General features: G+C 49.8%; 1 protein-coding gene across 6 annotated transcripts in view; it reads left to right on the top strand.

Annotated features, from left to right (window-relative positions):
- Positions 1 to 18,520, top strand: part of CDK5RAP2 (CDK5 regulatory subunit associated protein 2) — a 170,294-nt gene that overhangs the window by 121,621 nt on the left and 30,153 nt on the right. For all 6 annotated transcript variants that reach the window (XM_042913941.1, XM_042913937.1, XM_042913940.1 and 3 more), the window contains 3 exons: positions 3,108 to 3,678; positions 5,500 to 5,732; positions 15,933 to 15,981. In XM_042913941.1, coding sequence (XP_042769875.1) covers positions 3,108 to 3,678; positions 5,500 to 5,732; positions 15,933 to 15,981 — 853 coding nt within the window. The remainder of the gene's footprint in view (positions 1 to 3,107; positions 3,679 to 5,499; positions 5,733 to 15,932; positions 15,982 to 18,520) is intronic.

Genomic DNA, 18,520 nt, shown 5'->3' with positions numbered 1-18,520 from the left:
AATGTGCTTCTAGAACTTTGCACGTGCTGTTGCCCCTGCCTGAATTTCCCCCCTTCAGTTGAGGCCTAGCCGAGGCCCCTGTCTTTTAGGTCTCGGCTTAGGTGTCATTTTCCAGGGAAGGCCTTCCTGAATCCCTCAGTTATTTAGACACTCCTGTTGGCCTCCCAGGTTTTGGTCTGATTCCACAGATGTTATTGGCCTTCACACTGAGGGTTGAGGATTGCCCCTCCCCGCTCGTGCACCCCTGCTACGGGAGACTCCAGGCGTGGGAGGGGTAGACACATCAGGAGGCGGCATTCAGAGCTGGAGGCAGGTGGCCAGGCTTTGAAGGAGGGGCTGTGCTGCTTACTCGCCCTGACCCTGGGGCAGGTTCTTACCTCTCTAACTAAACCTCGAGTTCCTCTTCTGTAAAATGGGGATACTGGTGACGCCTCGCTGGACTGTCGCGAAGACTAAACGGATATCGCAGGCGAGGTGCTTGGCGCTCGGCGGTAGGCCAGGTCCTGGCATAGTTATGTGTCCCGAGGCCTTTCTGAATGTGCTTCTAGAATTTTCTAGAGCCTTCAGGCTCACACCACATACTACAGCTTGTGATCCTCCCTGTCCCACACCCGCCGTGCAGTGATTTCTGATGAAATATCTGCCTTTGGCCCTTCATCGAGGGCTGCTGGGCCGCGAGTGGCAAAGCCACGCTGCAGAGCCCACGCTGGGCCGCGAGACGTGCTGGATACCGGCCTTGGCACTGGGCCACCGCCTCCTCGCTGCTGCTGAACACCAGGTGCTGTGGATTGGGGGCGCTTCCAGAGTCGAAGTTACGAATGCCGAGCGTGTGAGTGTGAGACTGGTCGCGCCGTAGGGTCAAAGCCTCCAGTGGAGGGTAAGTGTTGTGTGAGCGGGCACACCGTCCCCACCATCCTGAGATGCACGTGCCCCTAAACGTCAGAGCCGGCCGCGGTCTTCACCACGGCAGGACATTTGTGTGGGTCTTACGTTTGTCTCTGCCTCATGATTACTTAATGAAAATCATCAAAACTGATCATTATTCCCCTGAGTGAACATTGCTTCTTGCCATGAGATTCCGCTGTCATGAGGTTGTTATGGCAGAGATACTTCCTTGACTTGGAAGGTGATCTGGGGAAAAGGCCTGCCGAGATGTCTCGCTCTGTCTCTGTCTCTTACACTCATTCAGCCGGCGGTTACTTACTGAGTCCCTTGTCTGCCCCAGGCCCCGGGCCAGGCCCTGGATTGCAGAAGGACATGCCTGCACGTGAGAGAGCGCGGGGACTGGCGACAGTCACACATTTTGTGCAGTAGAAATGCTGTGCGGGGAATGCTTCCTTTAGGTCATGGAGCAGCTGCTTTCTAAAATAAAAAGAGTTATTTTATGGTATTTGCATCGTGAACAGAGAGATAAGAAGGGGCTTACAGCCACGAGGAACAGTTGCGGAACCCAGAAATTGGAATATACAGTCTGCCGAGGATTCTGGTGCGCTTTTCCTTCTGAGGGCTCCCCCAGGCCCTGCCGTCCAACCCGCACGGCTGCTTAGGCAGCGCTTCCCCTGGTCCTCAGCCCCGGCTCGCGGGCCTCCCGCCTCCTGCCATCAGCATCCTCTTCCATCTTCAGACAGTTTCAGGGAAGCAAAGACTGTCAGCATTAGCTGGGCTCCTTTACCACTGCGAGCCAGATGCTTTTTGCAGAGCTGTTGTGCCGTGTGATCCTAAGAACACAGCAAACACAACCCTTCACAGTAAGCGATGTTCTTTCCATGCAGCGCGTGAAGCGACTGAGGCTCAGAGAGGTTAAGGAACTTGCCTAAGGTCCCGCAGCTAGTAAGTGGCACAGCCAGAGTGGGAAACCAGATCTGTTGGATTTTGAAGATGGGTTTTTCTCCTGTATTCTGCTGCCTCCTAAGTATTCAGCAACCCTTCTGTCAAGCTGAGGCTTCCCCAGACATGGGGTAGTGTGGTATGTGATTAAGGACAGGAGCTCTGGACTTGGGCCTGAGCTTGAAGCCTCATAACAGGCACCCTAGGCATCTTTTTGGGGAAACTGAGGCTCTGGGACGTTAGATTACTTGCCTAAGGCGATGGAGTCAGCAGGTGGCAAAGCTGGGTGTGAGCCCCCTGCTCTTTGGTTTCAGAGCTCCGAATTCTTTCTCCAGCACCGCCCCAGCGCTTAGACAAGTTTGGCCGCACATCTGGGGATTTAAACTAGCTGTCAGGAAATATTTCCTGGCAGGGTCGTGCATCAGTGAAACGGCTCACTGCGGGGGACATTGTGGCACCTCCTGGAAACTGTTAGACGTGGAAATGAAAAGAAGGCTCCCATCAGGGATGGGTTTTAGAATTGCTGCTCTTAGTGGTACTTCACGCACTCCCCGATATCTCTCAGGCCTGCACTGAGTTCTGGTCTGGGCTAAGGACTGTACCAGGCACTGGGAACGTGAAGGTGAAAGGCCAGCCCCTCCTGGGAAGGAGGGAGAGAGGAATCCAAATAAACAATTGCTAGGTAGATAAATAAGCAAGCCGATGTAGTTCTTCTGGCAGCATCCTGCACGTGGAATGTTTGTCCCGGGCAAGACGCATAAGGGGCCGTGGAAGCACAGAAAGGAGGCACTGTTGTGCACAGTTTGAAGATGGGCTTGCAGAAGGAGAATTAGATCTGGATGTTGGAGGGTGAGTAGGAGTTTGTTGAGTAGGTGTAGAGGACCAGGCATATTCCAGGCAGAGGGAACAGCACGTGCAAAAGCATGGGGGCACAAAATAGCCTGGTGTGTGCAGGGAATTCTGGCTAATTTAGTAGGGCATCTCCATAGGTGGTGTGAGGGGATATTCCTGGGAAGCCTGCCCAGAACTAGATCGTGGAGGGTCTCAGATGCTGTAAGAGGGCGTTTGGGTTTGATCCTCAGGATAGTGGGGTTATCGATGGATTTTCGGTGGGTGTTGGTGGTTATCATGGCCAAGCTCACTTTTCAGACTAGTTACTCTGAGGAAGAGGGTAAGAGGAAGGACTAGGGTCAGAGAGGCTTGTTAGGCTGTGGCCGCACAGGGCCGGGGGGGTGGCTTTCGGCAAAGGAGGTACTGATATACGCATGTCTGATTTGCAGACTCTGAAATTTACCAGCCCGATGGCCTTGCCGTCTTGCCAACGTGCAATGAGAATCCTTCTGAAGATTTTCCGGGCCCGACCTCAGTAGCTACTTACTTGAGTCAGCTTCCCACTAAAGTCAGCGTGATTGGGACCCACCAGTCGGAGAACGTTGACACCTCGGGTGATGCAGAAAACTTAAAACAGAAAATCTGTGACTTGGAAACTGAGCTCGAGGGCTACCGGAATTTCTTATTTCAGCTTCAAAAGCACTCCCAGTGCAGTGAGGCCATTATCACAGTTTTGTGTGGGACAGGAGAAGCGGCCCAGGATGCCTTGAACAAGCCCAAGGGTAGTGCCAACGAAGAAGAAATGACCTTTTCAAGTTTGCAGCAGGTTCGGTATGTGAAACACATGAAGATCCTTCATCAGCTGGCTCCAGAGGTGACCGATGGTGGGCTGCTGGAGGGCCTCAGACGGCAGCTGGTGGATCAGGAGTGTCAGCTGCAGAAGGAGCAGAACTTGAACGTGGAACTTTTCAGTGAAATCCGTAACCTGCAGAATAGGTTCAGAGATCTCTCCCCCTCCAGGTACATCCCACCTCTACTTCTTCCACGGTGGCAACCTGCAGTTCCCCCACGTTGCCTCTAGGTCGTAGCCCGTGAGCGAGGGGGGGGATGCTGCTCGGTGGGTTGTGGTTGTGGGTTGTGTGCTGGGCAAGGCTCGATGGTGGGTTTAGGGCAGGTGGGCCCGATGAGAGGTGAACACGAGGCCACAGGGAGCGGTGGCCGTACAATTCTTGTGTTGTGTCTTCCGGAATTGGCAGAACAGATTTTGCCCTCCTCAGGCTGGGAACAGGGTGAAGGTATTATGCCAGCCACTCGGGGAATCCTGGTACATTTGCTGAACGGCAGTGTTTCCTCCTGGACCCCGTTATTGGCTTTTACTGCGGGGTTGAAACTGATGTCCTAGCTGGGGTAGGAAGGATATAAATATTTCCCGTATCTTTACCCTTTAAGGTCATCTTAGAGAAATAAGCCTGTGTTGAAAGAGAAGAATTCTTACGTCATGTTTTACGGGCATAGATAGGTACAGTTTTGCTTTATGAGATGTGACAAAAAAGCGATCAGTTGCAAAGTTGACCTTCATTCGTCACTAATTTGAGACAGACACATTATTCTAAATTGTCAGGAGCCAGAGCGAAGTTTTTCGAGCCTTCGCAAACAGCAGGCTGGGAGGAAGCTTGCATTTTATTGAAAGACAGTAGTGTCAGATGCCCGGGTAGGCACTTTTCTTATTTAATCCTCAGCATCGCCCGGAAAGGTGGTGTTCCTAAATATGGATGAGGAAGTGGAGCCTCGAAGAGGCCTCCCTGACCGAGCAGATGGCCCAAGGAGATGGGTGGTGTTGCTCAGAGCTGTTGCCAGTGCGCGAGCCCGCAGTGTCCTGCCTGAGCACCCCCCCCCCCCGCCCCGTGTTCTTCCTCACCCGCGAGGCCTGCCCCACCTTCAAGGCTGACGTCACATGGTCTGTACGTGCACGCTCACCACCAAAGGCGGTCAGCAGCCCCACGTACTGCCCTCATTTCAGGAAAAGGGGGACACGTTGAACTGGAGGGTCAGCATCTTTGCCGAGCCACACTGGGGCCGAGTTACTGTGGCCACGCCATATATGAGCCACGTTTTGCTTAACTTGGGTTTTTCTCCGTGCCTCGGAGTACTGGTGGGCTCACACGGGGGAAGACAGATCCGGCGTCAGGAGAGGTCGTATCGTGTGATGCAGCATGGGCTTTGAAGGCGGGCTGTTTGAGTCCGAAACCTTCCCCATTTAACTTCGCGATCTCGGAGTCCGTTTCCTCACTGTAGACGAGGAGGTTCATACATTTGTTGAAAGATTGGGAGGAACGGTTAACTTATAAAAAACACCTAATGCAGTGACCGGCAGATCATAGACCCTCCATAAATGGTAGTTAGGATTATGATTACCCCCTGACCTTTGGAGAGGAGAGAGTCCCGATTTTGTTTTCCTGTGTCAACAGTTTCTTTTTTCTTCTTCATGGGAATTTGTGGCGGGTCCTCTGACCCTTGGAGCACTTGTTTCTATAATTCAGAATAATATTTTTGAGGAGTTTATGGAAACTAAATGTTCTCCCGAGTTCTTGCCAGTCTGTACTGTAATTGGGGGCTTTATAAGGTTGAAAATAGCGCAGGAGAACCTTTGTTCCAGCGTTTGTGGGTTGTTTTGAAATCGAAGGAGTGACCTTACACACTTCCAATTTTTCTAGAAGTATGTATACTTGTACAGCTGCAGGCTTTAAAAAATTGTGCTCTGTCATTTTTCCAATTAGTGTTAAGGTCACAAAAATGCAATTCTGAAATGGTACAAGCGTTTTCTCCCCCCTCTTTTATCAGATACGATTCATTAGTTCAGTCCCAAGCCAGGGAGCTCTCCCTTCAAAGACAGCAGATTAAGGACAGCCATGGCATCTGTGTCATTTACCGTCGACATATGAACACCGTGATTAAGGCATTTGAGGAGTTGCTACAGGCCAGCGACGTGGATCGCTACGTGGCGGAGGGCTTCCAGGAGCAGCTGAATCAGTGTGCCGAGCTACTCGAGAAACTGGAAAAGCTGTTCCTCGACGGTAAGTAGGGCAGGGGCTTGCGAGTCTTAAGACACAGCATTTATCGGTCTAAGACTTCTTGGCAGTACTTAGCTCTGCTCTGATGAGGTGACAGTGGAGCCACACTGGCTGCTGTCCCTTCCGGTGACTGCTTCTAGTGGCTGGTGGTCCTCACTGCTCCAGACCCGGGGTCCGGCTGGGGAGGGACACCCCTCCAGTGCCCGCCACATGGCTGCTCCAGATTTTCAAGAGAAGATGGGAATCGGGATTTTTTTTTTTTTTTTGGGGGGAGGAGGGTAAGAACTCTTGAGTTTTAAATGTTGGCAACAACAGACAAAACAAGCAAACAAAAAAACCCCAAACACTTATCAGTTAAAAAAAAATCTATTCAAGGATCAGAGGTGGTTTAGAGCAAGGATGAAAGAAAGCCTCTGCTAAACAGTCACTATGTGCTAGGCACTTAAATAGGGGCTGTTGCATTTAAGTAAAAAAATAATCATTTGCAATTCTTTTGAGACTAGAACGAGAATTCTCTTATACTCTTTACCCAGCTTCATCAGTTTTGCCGTATTCGCTCTGTCGTTTTCTCTCTCTGTGTGTATTCAGATCTTCCTCGATTTGTGATGGGGTCGCATCCCGGCAGACTCATCACGAGTTAAAAGTGTCATAAGCCAAGAACGCATATAACACCCCAACCTCCCAACACCATCGCTTAGCCCAGCCCAGCTGAAGCGTGCTCAGAACACCTACAGTAGCCCACTGTTGGGCCCTGTCCCCTCGCGCGGAGCCCATTTTATAGTGAGGTGTCGAGTACCTCGTGTTGTATGCCGAACGCCCTGCTGAAAGTGAGAATCAGAATGTCTGTGTGGGTCCAGAATGGTTGTATCAGTTATTTCCTCTCGTGATGATGGGGCTGACTGGGAACCACAGCTCACCGTCTCTGCCTGGAGCCAGGAGGGAGGATCGTGCCGCATGTCCCCGGCTCGGGAAAAGATCAAAATTCAGCATCTGCAGCACAGTCCTTACTGGGTGCCTGTTGCTTTCACACCGTCCTGAAGTCAAGACCTGTAAGCTGAACCATCATAAGTCAGGGACCACCTGTGTTGGCACGTATATACACGCATACGTATGCATATATGTGCGCACATACATTATTATTATTGTTATTTTCTAAGACTTTATGTTATGTTATTTTAAAATGGGCTTCACACCCAGCACGGAGCCCAATATGGGGCTTGAGCCCAAGGTTCTGAGATCAAGACCTGAGCTGAGATCAAGAGTCGGACGCTTAACCGACTGAGCCACCCAGGTGTCCCCCCCTGCCCCCCACTGTTTTTTAAGATTTTATTTTTAAGTAATCTCTGCACCCAACGTGGGGCTCAAACTCACAACCCCGAGATCAAGAGTTGCACACTCCACCGACTGAGCCAGCCAGGCACTCCACATTATTATGATTATGATTGTTATCTTCTCCTAACCCTCTGAGGATGGATTGATGGTGTCCTGTCCTTTCCCCCTAGATGTGTCAGTGTGTGGCCCCTCACACTGGAGACACTCTCTTAGCCAAAACACCGCTGCTAAATTCATGACACAGTATCATCGTCTCATATACAGTCTATACTAAAATTTCGCTAATTGATTTCAATAATGTCTTTTATGAATTTTATTCCTGATTCTGTTCCAGGACCCACTCCCTATGTTACATCAAGTTGTCTGTCTCTCTGGTTTCCTTTAATCGGGGGTAGTCGTTCACCCTTTGTCTTTCATGACACGGACCTATTTGAAGAGTTCAGGCCAGTGCCCCAGTTTGGGATTATCTGTTTCTTTAGGATTAAGTTAGGAAAATTAGATGAGATTATGTGATTTGGGGAAGAATACGATGTTAAGTATTGTGTTCTCATGGTATTGTGTTCACGAGGCCGCATGCCGTTAGTTTGTCCCGTTTTTGGCGAAAATAACTTTGACCGTTTGGTTGAGCTGATAGGCGTCAGGTTTCTCCACTCTAAATGACAACATTTCCCTGTGTCATATAGAAGCAATTAGTGGGAGGTACTTTGTAACCTTGTAAATACTTGGCTCCTCTTCAAATTTGTACTCGAGGTTTGCACAACGTTCCTTGCCTCTGTTATTAATTAATGACTATGATGGTGGCCACCTGGTGGGTTTTTTTTTTCCCTAATGTCGTTATTCTGTCTTCATTTCTTGTTAGATGGCGTCTGTAGAAGGATAAACTCTTCCTTTACCTGCCCTTTTTTATTCCTAGATTTGTTGTTTATTAGCAGTGTGGACTTAGTTTAGGTTCTTATTTTATTCAGGGGACTATTACTCATTCTGTCATTCATGCCGATGCTCAAATTGTTCCTCATTTGGCAAGTGGCAATTCCTTTTGACAGGTCTCCATCTTTTGGAGGAGATTCCTTCTGTACATCTGTGCATCCTGGCACAAAAAAAGATGTTCCAGCCCCATTGATACTGTCCCTGCCCCTGAATCAGCCATTTCTCCAAGTAGCCCTGGTTCATCTTAAAGGAGAATGCTATGTAAAAACTATGATTTGGAGGGAGTGCCTGGGTGGCTCAGTCGGTTGAGCGTCCGACTTCGGCTCAGGTCATGATCTCGTGGCCCGTGAGTTCGAGCCCCGCGTCAGGCTGCGTGCTGACAGGTCAGATTCTGTGTCTCCCTCTCTCTCTGCCTCTCCCCCGCTCATGCTGTCTCTCTCTCTGTCAAAAATAAATAAACATTAAAAAACAACAGCTATGATTTGGGGCTGTGTAGGTTCATTGCTACTAGGGGATCATTGTTTCTAGACCCTTTAGCAGGCGGGACTAGAATATAGCTCACATGCGTACACGTGCATATATATAACAATATGTAATTTATTTTAAAAATCGTTATTTCACAGTGGGGCCTCCAATGCCAGTCCAGCCCACCGTGCCCTTTATTGCTGCTTCCACTTCTGTATTTGTGTTTCCTGTCTCCAACAGTGAGAATCCTGGCTCTCACATCAGTATATCCGCTCCTTTGCTTAGTCCTGTAAGACACACAGATAGTTCCAGAATTGCCCCATCCTTAGCACTGTGAAAAGCAAACCTACTAAGAGATCAGTTCTTTTAGTTTTTAGGCTAAGGGTATGTAGTCAGGTATTAAATTGAAAAGTTATTGGATTTCATTCTTTATGCAGTGTTGTTAGGATATTCATGTGAAATATAATTAGATTTATTTGTTTCCATTTGTGCTCAATTTTAGGGTTAGGGTTCCCCTCCCGTTTTTACTGATTTCATTTTATGTTTCGAATATGAAAAATATTAAGGTGGTTCTCAAGCTAAAACTTTCTCCATTGAAATTGCCTCTATGAAGTCATTATTTTTGTCCCTCTCCTTTATATCCTTGAGTATGACTTTCTAGTTCCCCTTTCTCAAACCTTCGGGAACTGGGCTTTTAGGCATCCCAGCCTCTCCACGGAATGGGCATGTGCCTGAGACACTAACACCTTCCACTTTGCTAAATCCGGTGATCGCTTTTGGGTGGCACCTCACCCAAACTCACAGCAGTATTTTTTGGATGTGGCCCGTCCCTCCCTCCTGGGGGAAATCCTTTCCTCCCTGGGCTTCTAGGAGGACACCACCCAGAGCCAGTTCTCCTCCCACCCCACTGGCCGCACCTTGGAGGTTCTGCCTTCTACATGTACTGCAAATCTGACCGATCTCCCCTTCCTCATTGCTGCTGCGGCTCCAGTGGATTATTCCAGGCCTGGCCTCCTCGGCCTTCCGGCCTCCACCTGTGTCCTGCCACGGTCCATTTCCGTACAAGAGACAGAGTGATCTTTTCAAAATGTAATCAGGTCCTGTTCCTTCTGCTCAAAATCAAAGGCTTTCCTATGTGAGTTGTAAGAGTTAAATAATGAGCATGAAGCCTTGACTCAGCGCTGAGTACATGGCTCCTATGCACTCCATGCTTGCTAATAGCTATACCTGTTGTGAGCAGGGGGCTTACTCCTCAGAACAACCTGTTTTACTTGAGGAACTTAGCCTTACAGAGGAAAGTCAGTTGCTCAAAGTTATAACTGACTTGGTGAAACCAAGATTTGACCTTAGTTCTTCTGTCTTCGTACATACAAAACAGATGACTCACGAGGGTCCACCTATATTCAACTTAATTTCAAGGTAGAACGTGGGATATTTTGGGTTTCTGGGTCTAGAGAGCTTTTCCTGATTTTTTTTACAGAACCTAACAGCTCAGGCCTGTTGCACATTGATTGTCCTAGGACCAGCTCCCCAGGACCCTGAGGGCCAGGACACAGGAGCAGTTGACTTTTCCCAGCTTTGCGAAACCCACTTTCTTCTGACTAAGGGTTTCCAAATAAGCTAGTTTCCATTGTATTATTGGAGAAATAACTGGGTCCTCAAGATAGAGCTGTATCTTCCAGGCCCGAGGCGTTTTTCTGTTTGTCTCTCTTCTTCCTGCAAGCCCTCAACCGGCCTGAGGAGGTGGGAAGCCTGGGAAGCCGAGAAAGACTGCCTCTGGCACCAGCTGCCCTCCCTCACTCATCCAGCCGCCCCCCTTGATTTATTTTTTAGTTATTTACCTTGACAAGCCCAAGGAGATCTCACTTCTTGTTTCTTGCTGGTTCTGGAAGTAGAAAGCACTTCAGGCTTAGCAGACAACACAAACACAGAACTTTATTTTCTTGTATACAAAAGGCGTAAAAGTCTCAGGTACCTCTCTCTAACTTCCTTTCTTAGTAAAATGTAACCAAGGTGGGTCTTTCTTGGATGCTATCCGAGGGGTCTGGCTCCTGCGTTATGAAAGGAGCTTATTGTAAAGTAGTTTTATATTTGAGGTAATTGCATGGCATGAGTTCCTAAACATTTTAAATATAACTTTTTTTTTTTTATTAATACAAAGCAGTACTTGTTTATGGTAGAATAACAGATAAGCAAATACTCCTATAATTGCATTATTTATACAGCAAAAATGAACGCCCTGGAATTTATACTTTCAGTTCTGTTTTATACGTATATGTATTTTTTGTGGAACTAGAACTCTTTGCAGCCTTTCCCTCTGTCCAGTTGTAGATAATAAATATTAACCTACATTGTAAGTTTTAGTGACTGCAGAGCATTCTTTTGTATGAATGTCCCGTAATTCACTTAATCATTCCCCATTAGGTGGACATTTAGATTGTTTCCAGTTTGGGGCTATTGAAAGAACACCATGCCGGAATCTTTGTATATATCCCTGCTTTCCTTTAACAATATTTAATTGGTAGGATGATGGTGTGGTTTCTCACTCCTTGTAAGGATGAGAGCCGGGTGTGTTTTCTAGCTTCACAAGCTAGGGATTTCACCAGGGGTCCAGAACCCTGCAAGATTTCTCTGCCTCTGTGCATTTTTCTGAGATGAGGATCTGCAAATTTCAGATTCTAAAAGTGGGTTGGGAGCCAAAGTAGATGGAGAACTGGGGTTGCAGTCCCAGCTTTTCCACTGTGTCCTCGCCCAGAGTGCCCCCCAAGGCCAGTAGCGTAAATGAGGAGGACGGCGTTGTCGCCAGGAATGTCTGAGTAAGCACTGGGGAAGATGGTAGGAGATGGTGAGGTAGCCTCTTTCCTCCAGCAGCTCACCAGGTTTGTCAGGGTTTAGCCACGTGAATAGAAGGCAACCGCTGGGGTCCTTTCTCTTGACTCTCCTCTGCCTGCAGGAAGAACCTAAACTGTTCATTACTTTCAAGGCCTCCCACCGTCTGCCTCGTCTAGCCCACTACCGTCTCGATGGTGGTGGTGGTGGTGATGATGATGATGATGGGGAAGCCATGAGGAAGGCTGGTCTTTAGCAGCTGCATGTTGTATGCTAGGCATTGTTCTCAGCCTAGGAGAAGGTACGGTTCATCACCTTCATTTAAAATTGTTTTAATGTTTATTTTTGAGAGAGAGAGAGCAAGCAGGGGAGGGGCAGAGAAAGAGGGAGACACAGAATCCGAAGCAGGCTCCAGGCTCTGAGCCGTCAGCACAGAGCCTGACGCGGGGCTCGAACTCACAGACTGCGAGATCATGACCTGAGCCGAAGTCGGACGCTTAACTGACTGAACCACCCAGGCGCCCCCATCATCTTCATTTAAGAAACAAGGAACAGAGAAGTTAACATACTGGCTCAGGGCTGCACTAGGTGTAGCAGGGTCTGGATTTGAGCCCGGGCAGTTTGCTTCCACAGCCTGACCTCCTGACCGCCATGATGTGGTACTTCCCACACTCTTGTCACTTCGGGTGTCTGGTCTGTACCTCTGTGCTGTGGGCCTTGCTTGCAACTCCCCACTTCTGGGACTTTGTTCAAACCACTCCCTTTGCTAGCAGGCTTTCACTGTCTCTTCCCTTCTAGAAAGCTTCTAGGAAGCTTTCTTTGTTCACCCCAGGTGGAAGCAAAACTGTTTGGTTTTTTATTCTGGGTTGTTCGTAGCTTGCACATGACAATTACGTCCGGCCTTGTGAAGGACACTCTGCCAGCGTGGACAGAACAGACCCTTTGGAGCCAGACAGACTTGAGTTCAAATCTCAGCCTTATGGTTCTCTTATCCCTTTCATGGTCAGATTTCCTCTGTGGGGGAGTACTACCTGTCTTGCGCAGTTATTTCTGAGGATTAAATGAGATTATTTCAAGTGTCTGGTATCCTGCCTGACCAATCTTGGGAGCTCAGGAGGTGACAGCAGTGATTTCTCGTGAGCATATTTTATTTCTTGACAGCATAAACTCCTGGAAGATGGGGACCTCGTCTCGTCCCGGCCTTCCAAACTAGGCCGGGGCCATACATGTGGTGCCCAGTCAGGATTTGCGGGCAATACTGCTAGTTTTGCGTGGTTTGGATCTTACGCTGGGGCTCCCTTCCATTCTGTGTCTGACTCTGTCTGACCTGCATAGTAGGCGCCTGGAGGGAGAGGTATCTCTGAGCTCGGAAGGAAAGTCTTCCAGGAGGAAGGGGTATTGGAGGGGTATTCCGTATTGGAAGGATTCATAGTTGATGGGGAGAGGTATTTTGGGAGCCGTAATGGGCATGCGGGATCGAGTTAGCATGGTGAACCAGGCTCTCCGGTAAAATGGAACATTTTTCCTCCTAAGTAGCCCTGGGATCTGCCCTCCACGTAGCGCCTTAGCTGCTTCCTATCTGCATACAGCAGTCCTTTCCTGCCTCAAATATCTGTCTGTCGTTACCTCCTCTAAATTTGCCCCGATGGTCCAGGCTGGGTCACGTTCATTTCTTCTGTGCGCCCTCCCGTGGTATCCCGTGCTGTCCCTTGTCACAGCTCAGTAGTGTAATTGTCTTTTGGGTCTCTTGTCCCCACTCAGCTGTGAACTCATTGAGGGTCGGGTGGCCCCTCAGTGTCCAGCACGGGCACCGGGGGGAGAGTGTAAGCACGTTATACAAATTACTGGCGGACGGAAAGGAAGAAACATTTGGGCCGTGGAGGAGATGCCAGGCTATGATATTTGAACCGGGTTCTCTACGACCGATGGACTTTGAGCAAAGGAGTCCTGTTTCAAAAGAGGCCTCTCAAATGGAGGCAGCATACGCGATGGACCGGTGCAGGGAGGAGGGCGGGCCGGCCAGTCCTGCAGGTCCTGCGTGATAATTCTCGTGTTCACATGTGGAGCGGGTGACTAGACGAGTTTTTATTTGACAAGGTGAGGCCCCCGCCACGACCCAGCTTTTAGGCGTAGCGGTAAGATTTGCCTGAAAGATGGAAGCGGTGCCTTCATGCCACGCTCCCTAAGCTGTTGGAACAGCCAGACAGATGGTACCTGTCACCTGTGTGGAGCGGTTTCCACCACGAAGTTCACTGCACCACTCGTAATGACGTCCCTGTGACTCCCACGCTAACCATTTGTCGTTTGGTTTTAAAGAACTCTGTTGTGGCTGGGGAATGGGCAGGATACAGTTGTTGAGTCCTTACAGACTCCTCGAAGGACGTCCTGTTTGAAGACAGAGAAACTCGTGCTTTGGGTGGTCTCAGGACACTTCCTTCTGTGGTCGTGGATTTTATTAAGGAATTGAGGAGAGGTGTTTTTGTTGTTGTTGTTGTTGTTGTTTTGTTTTTTTGATAGTTACAAGATGAATTTTTGGTCGGAAGCCCCAGAGTGCTTAAAGCCTGCCCCCGACCAGTGGTACCCTGCCCTGTGCGGTTTCCGAGGCGTGTGTCTGTGCTCCTGGAGGGCGATTGCACGGTGAGGCAGGCTGTGGTGCTATCGTGTGCTAGGCTGGTACGTGTAGACTGCTGGGCCCCTTGGAGGACCGGGCTGGGCAGATGGGCCATCCTCAGGGTTTTAGGGCCAGAATCTTACTGGCTGAATGTTGGTAAGCAGCCCTGTGCAGGTGCGAGATGGAAAATGCCGAGTTGTTCTTCTAACAGCACTTGTCGCTGCCCGTTTACGGGGGTCTTGCCACCCGGGACTGCAAGTCAGCGTCTTGGAAATAGACCCAGTCAAATGGATATTTCCCCTCTTGACCAGGAATGTAGAAGACAGAAAGGTGGAACCCGTCCACTGTGGTAGGGGCCTGTCAACCTCTCTCTGCCTTTTGGGGAGCCACAGTGTCACTGCATTTTTGATCAGGATGTAACCAAGAGGATCAAGACCTAGTTTTGTGGTTGAGCTAGCTCTGGAGTATCTCTGAATCCTTTGCTTCACTGGAGCATGTGCTCAAGTAGGTGATCGAGTGAGTTGAGCAGAGTAAGAGGGGCCACATCACACCTTCTGGATTTGCACCTCTTTTCTGTACAGTGGAAATCCTGCCACTATTCCGGACGGGGTCAGTGTCAAGGAGCCATCTTTGGGGCCGGGCACCTGATCTCGGGGGCCTGGCTGGCCCTCTCCCGGTGCCCGCCGATGCCCTGATCTGGGGGCCTGGCTGGCCCTCTCCTGGTGCCCGCTGATGATGCCATGCCATGGCAGGTGACTCTCAAGCCCTCGGGACATCGTGCTGGCTCTTGGTGCCCGTGGCTGTGCTGCTGGGGTGTTGAGGGGGCCCCGAGAGCAACACCAGCCGGCCCCGGGAGCACGTGGTGGGGACCACAAGGCACGAGGCAAACACGCGAGGCTCCGGGTGCTCCTTTCCTCTGCACTGTGGTGTTCGAGAACTTTCCCTTTTAGGAGTAGTTTTGAAAATGGTATGTGTGGGTGCACTTTAATTATAGTCTCATGTTTCAAGTACGGCCACAGAAGGGTTTGTTTTTTCCTTTAGCCACACGTTAGCTTCTTCAAAGAGCTCATCCCAGGCTGCAATTTCCAGAGTTCTGAAGTATTTTTAACATGAAGTTGTTAGTCTCTTTGAAATCTGGGCTCCCGTGTTTCCTTTCAGACAGCAAACGGGGCCGTGCAGGGGGAGCCGAGCATCTTCTTCCCAGCTACGTTTCGAGCTTTATTTTGTTGTCTTTCCCCATTTCTTGTAGTCATTCCCCTGCTGCAGGCGCTGGCTTACTCAGCTGCACTCACATACTCCTCTGCCTGCTAATCCCACTTCTGAGAGTCTTTCCTGAGGAAATCATTTAAATGCAGATAAAGCTGTATGTACAAAGATGTGTATTTCCTTTATTTATAAAAGTGCAAAATTGGAGATGACCTAAATGTCAGATAAAGGGACCGGCAGAAACTGGTACATGCGTGCCTACAGTGGAATATTAATGCAGCCATTAAAACCTATGTTTCTAAAGCAAATTCAGTAAGAAAAATGCTTCTAATAATAAAATTCAAAGGGAAAACAATTAAGCCCCAGTGCAGTGTCACCCAGGCCAAAACGCGTGGGAAAAAAGGATGGAAGGAAGTCCACGGCATGTCTGTTGTAGGTACCTGGAGGACGGTCATGTTCTTTTTCTTGTCTCTGTTACCCGTTTCCTGTAATGAGGATATATTCTGTTGAGAGTTTTAGAGAAGGAAAAAGAGCATGCACCCAGCAGCGCCTTTGTGATCGCTTTTTAGACTCAGGGCTGTCCCGTCCCTCCAGAACTGGTGCCAGAGCAGTGATGAAGGAGGAGCCTGTGGTCTGAATGTGTTCTCGGTCATCCTACTTTAAATACCCGGGATTGTTAGAAAAAGCGTTTAAACAAATGGAGCAGGGCCTCTGCAGATGTATGAGTCAGAGATTATTAGGGATCACTTGGGGTTTGTTTGTTTGTTTGTTTGTTTGTTTGTTTGTTTGTTTTTTAATGTCTTCCTTCTTCTTGATGTTCTTTCTGCTTCCAGGGAAATCGGCTGAAGTGGAAATGAGCACCCAGAATGAACCGACAGAGAGGTGAGTGTGTGGCGTCTGGGAAGAAGACGGCGGTTGGTCGGTCTGCTGGGTACACTGTGGCTCCCTCCCGTTCAGCGAGTCCCCTGCCTCTTGTACGTAAAGCGTAAACACCTGTGAAACTGACGGTGCCCTCGCAAAGCGAGCAGTTTACGCTGTGTTTCCCGCAGCCTTCAGTCAGTCGTTTGAGGTCATTCGTGGCATTTCTCTGTTAGGTTCTGTGACTGGGACGACACGTTCCTTCTGCCGGCCCCTGGGTACCTGCAGGCTAAACGTCACATGCCTTAGCCTGACGCTTGAGGCCCTCCTCGGTCTGACCCGTCTTTCTTTCTGTCATGTTCCCCGTGCTGCGGTCTTATCTGACCTGTTGCTGTTCTCCAGCCCGTGCCTGGACACGGGCCGTATGCTCGACTTCCTGTTGTAGTTTGGAAGTCCTTCAGCAGAGTCGGCGTTCGTGGCGATGAACCTGGCTCTCCCCGGCGCCCCCGTCTCTCTACGACTTCCCGGGATCAGCTATTTTTCCTGTAGCATTTGGCACCTCGTCACATTGTAGCACTTACCACATGGCCATGTGACGCTTCCTGCATTTACCTTCCCGCTCCCAGAATTCCCCGGAACGGGAAAGCGGCTAACGTATAACCGGGTGTTGGCGTGTGTCCGCTGCTGCCCTAGGCATCCGCGTTCATTATTTCTGACCCTAGGAGGCAAGCATTGTTGTTCCCATTTTAGGGCGAGGAACCTGAGGGTCAGAGTTGCATGCTTGCCTTGAAAAGGCAGAGCTGGAGTTTGAACCTGAGTCTGTCATACTCCTGAGGTCTTATTACTGCAAATTGCCTTTTTGGGGACAGAGACTGTGTCTCGATTTCCAGCCCCAAGTGTGTAGCGTATAGTTGGAATTCACAAAACGTTCATGGAATAAATGTATACTTTCTTAGTTTGCCTCGATGGCCCACAGGGAGGGTCAAGGTGTCGTCCTCCTCTGTTTACTGGTTAGAGGTTCTGACTGTTGTTAGTGCTATGGGTATTTCCCTCCTCTTTGGAGCAGCGACCCTTTGGGCTTCTGGGGCTAAGATAAAGAAGTAGAGACCAGTCTGGGGTGCAGAACTGTAGATTTTATGGGCCTGTCGAAGGCCACATCATCAGAGGGAGCAGGTGGGGAGGCATCACCGCTCACCAGAGGAGGTTTTAATCAGAGCTTCTGTGAGTTCGGAAGAAAACCCCTTTCCCACTGTAGTATTTTTGCAGATCCCTCCCGGCTCGACCCTCCGCTCCCATCCTTCTCATAACGGATCACATTGCAGTGGCGGGCTGTGGAGAGGGCAAGCAAGGCCTCCAGGGTGCAGGCGGTCGTAACTGAGAGCTAAAGGATGAGGCCAGGGGCAGGGATTGCCGGAGAGTGTCCGTGTGCGAGGCGAGGGAGACGTGGCCCTGCGAGCTGGTGCCGGGAACGTAAGGGTCAAGGCCAGAGGACAGGCAGGGCCTTGCTGGACTGGTCCTCAGATTCTCTGTTAAGAGCGCAGGTTCTGTGCTGCAGGAAGAGGGGAGTCTCTGAAGGAGGGTAAGCTGGGGCCAGGCAAGAGATTTGCTGTTGTGAAAGACGCCCGTGGTTGCTTGGAGAATGGGCTGTGGGGCGGGGGGTGGGGGGGGGGGGTGCGTGGAGCCTCTTTCAGCCCCCTTAACCATGTGTCACCCTTCCCGTTTCCGACAGGTTTGTTTCTTTTCCTTCTGTTCTGCCTTTTTCAGCTGTAGGCTTAGCGCTCACACGGGTCACTCCTAAGCTAATTAAATGGGTGCCCTTGGCCCATTCGGCACTTTGGCAAGGCAGCGACAAGCCCGTGCGTCCATCACACTGTCTGGGTGAAGTTGCATCTGGTGTTTACCTGTTAATGAATGCGTGGCAGCTCCGGAGTCCTTTGCTCTTGTCTGAGCTCATGAATAATGAGACAAGAAGTAATAGGAAAAAGTGGGAGAAAAAAAAGAGCTTAAATTAAGGAGCTTATCTATAATGGAGATTCAGGTGGGCTTTTCGCAGAGTTCAGGGTGTTCTTCCTTATGGCTTAGGTGGCTCTTGGCAAATACAGGTTAATAACCAGATGATTGCCAGAGTGGTGGTTTTGGGACCTGCTTGGAGGCCGTGAGGGTTTTGAGAGTTTTAAACCCATAAGGCCTCTTCGTGGGTTTGAGGTGGCCTCCCACTTTCTCCTGGGGTCCCAGAGCCAGACAGACCTGGGTTCAAGTGTGAGCTCTGCCACTAAGAAGCTGTGAGACAGTGAGCAAGCTTGTGATGCGGCTCAGTCTCCCCAGCTCTGAATGAGGATGGTCGTCCCTGCCTCAGAGGGTTTCTGTGGGGACCAGGTAAGGTAGTACATCTAACATGCCTGGTACAGAGGGAGCCCTCGATAAGCAGCTGCCTTTGACCCGTGCTCTTTCTTAGGCTCCCTCCCCATAAGCCACATAGTGGCTCCCCCTTCACTGGCTCCAGACTCAAGCCCACGGAGTGCTTTTTGTTTTTAGAGCGTCCTCACTTAAAACTGCTCTGGGG

Source organism: Panthera leo, chromosome D4 (genome assembly GCF_018350215.1).
Source record: "Panthera leo isolate Ple1 chromosome D4, P.leo_Ple1_pat1.1, whole genome shotgun sequence".
Classification (NCBI taxonomy): domain Eukaryota; kingdom Metazoa; phylum Chordata; class Mammalia; order Carnivora; family Felidae; genus Panthera; species Panthera leo.
The sequence above is the reverse complement of the archived record's forward strand: the minus strand, read 5'-3'. Positions and strand labels throughout refer to the sequence as shown.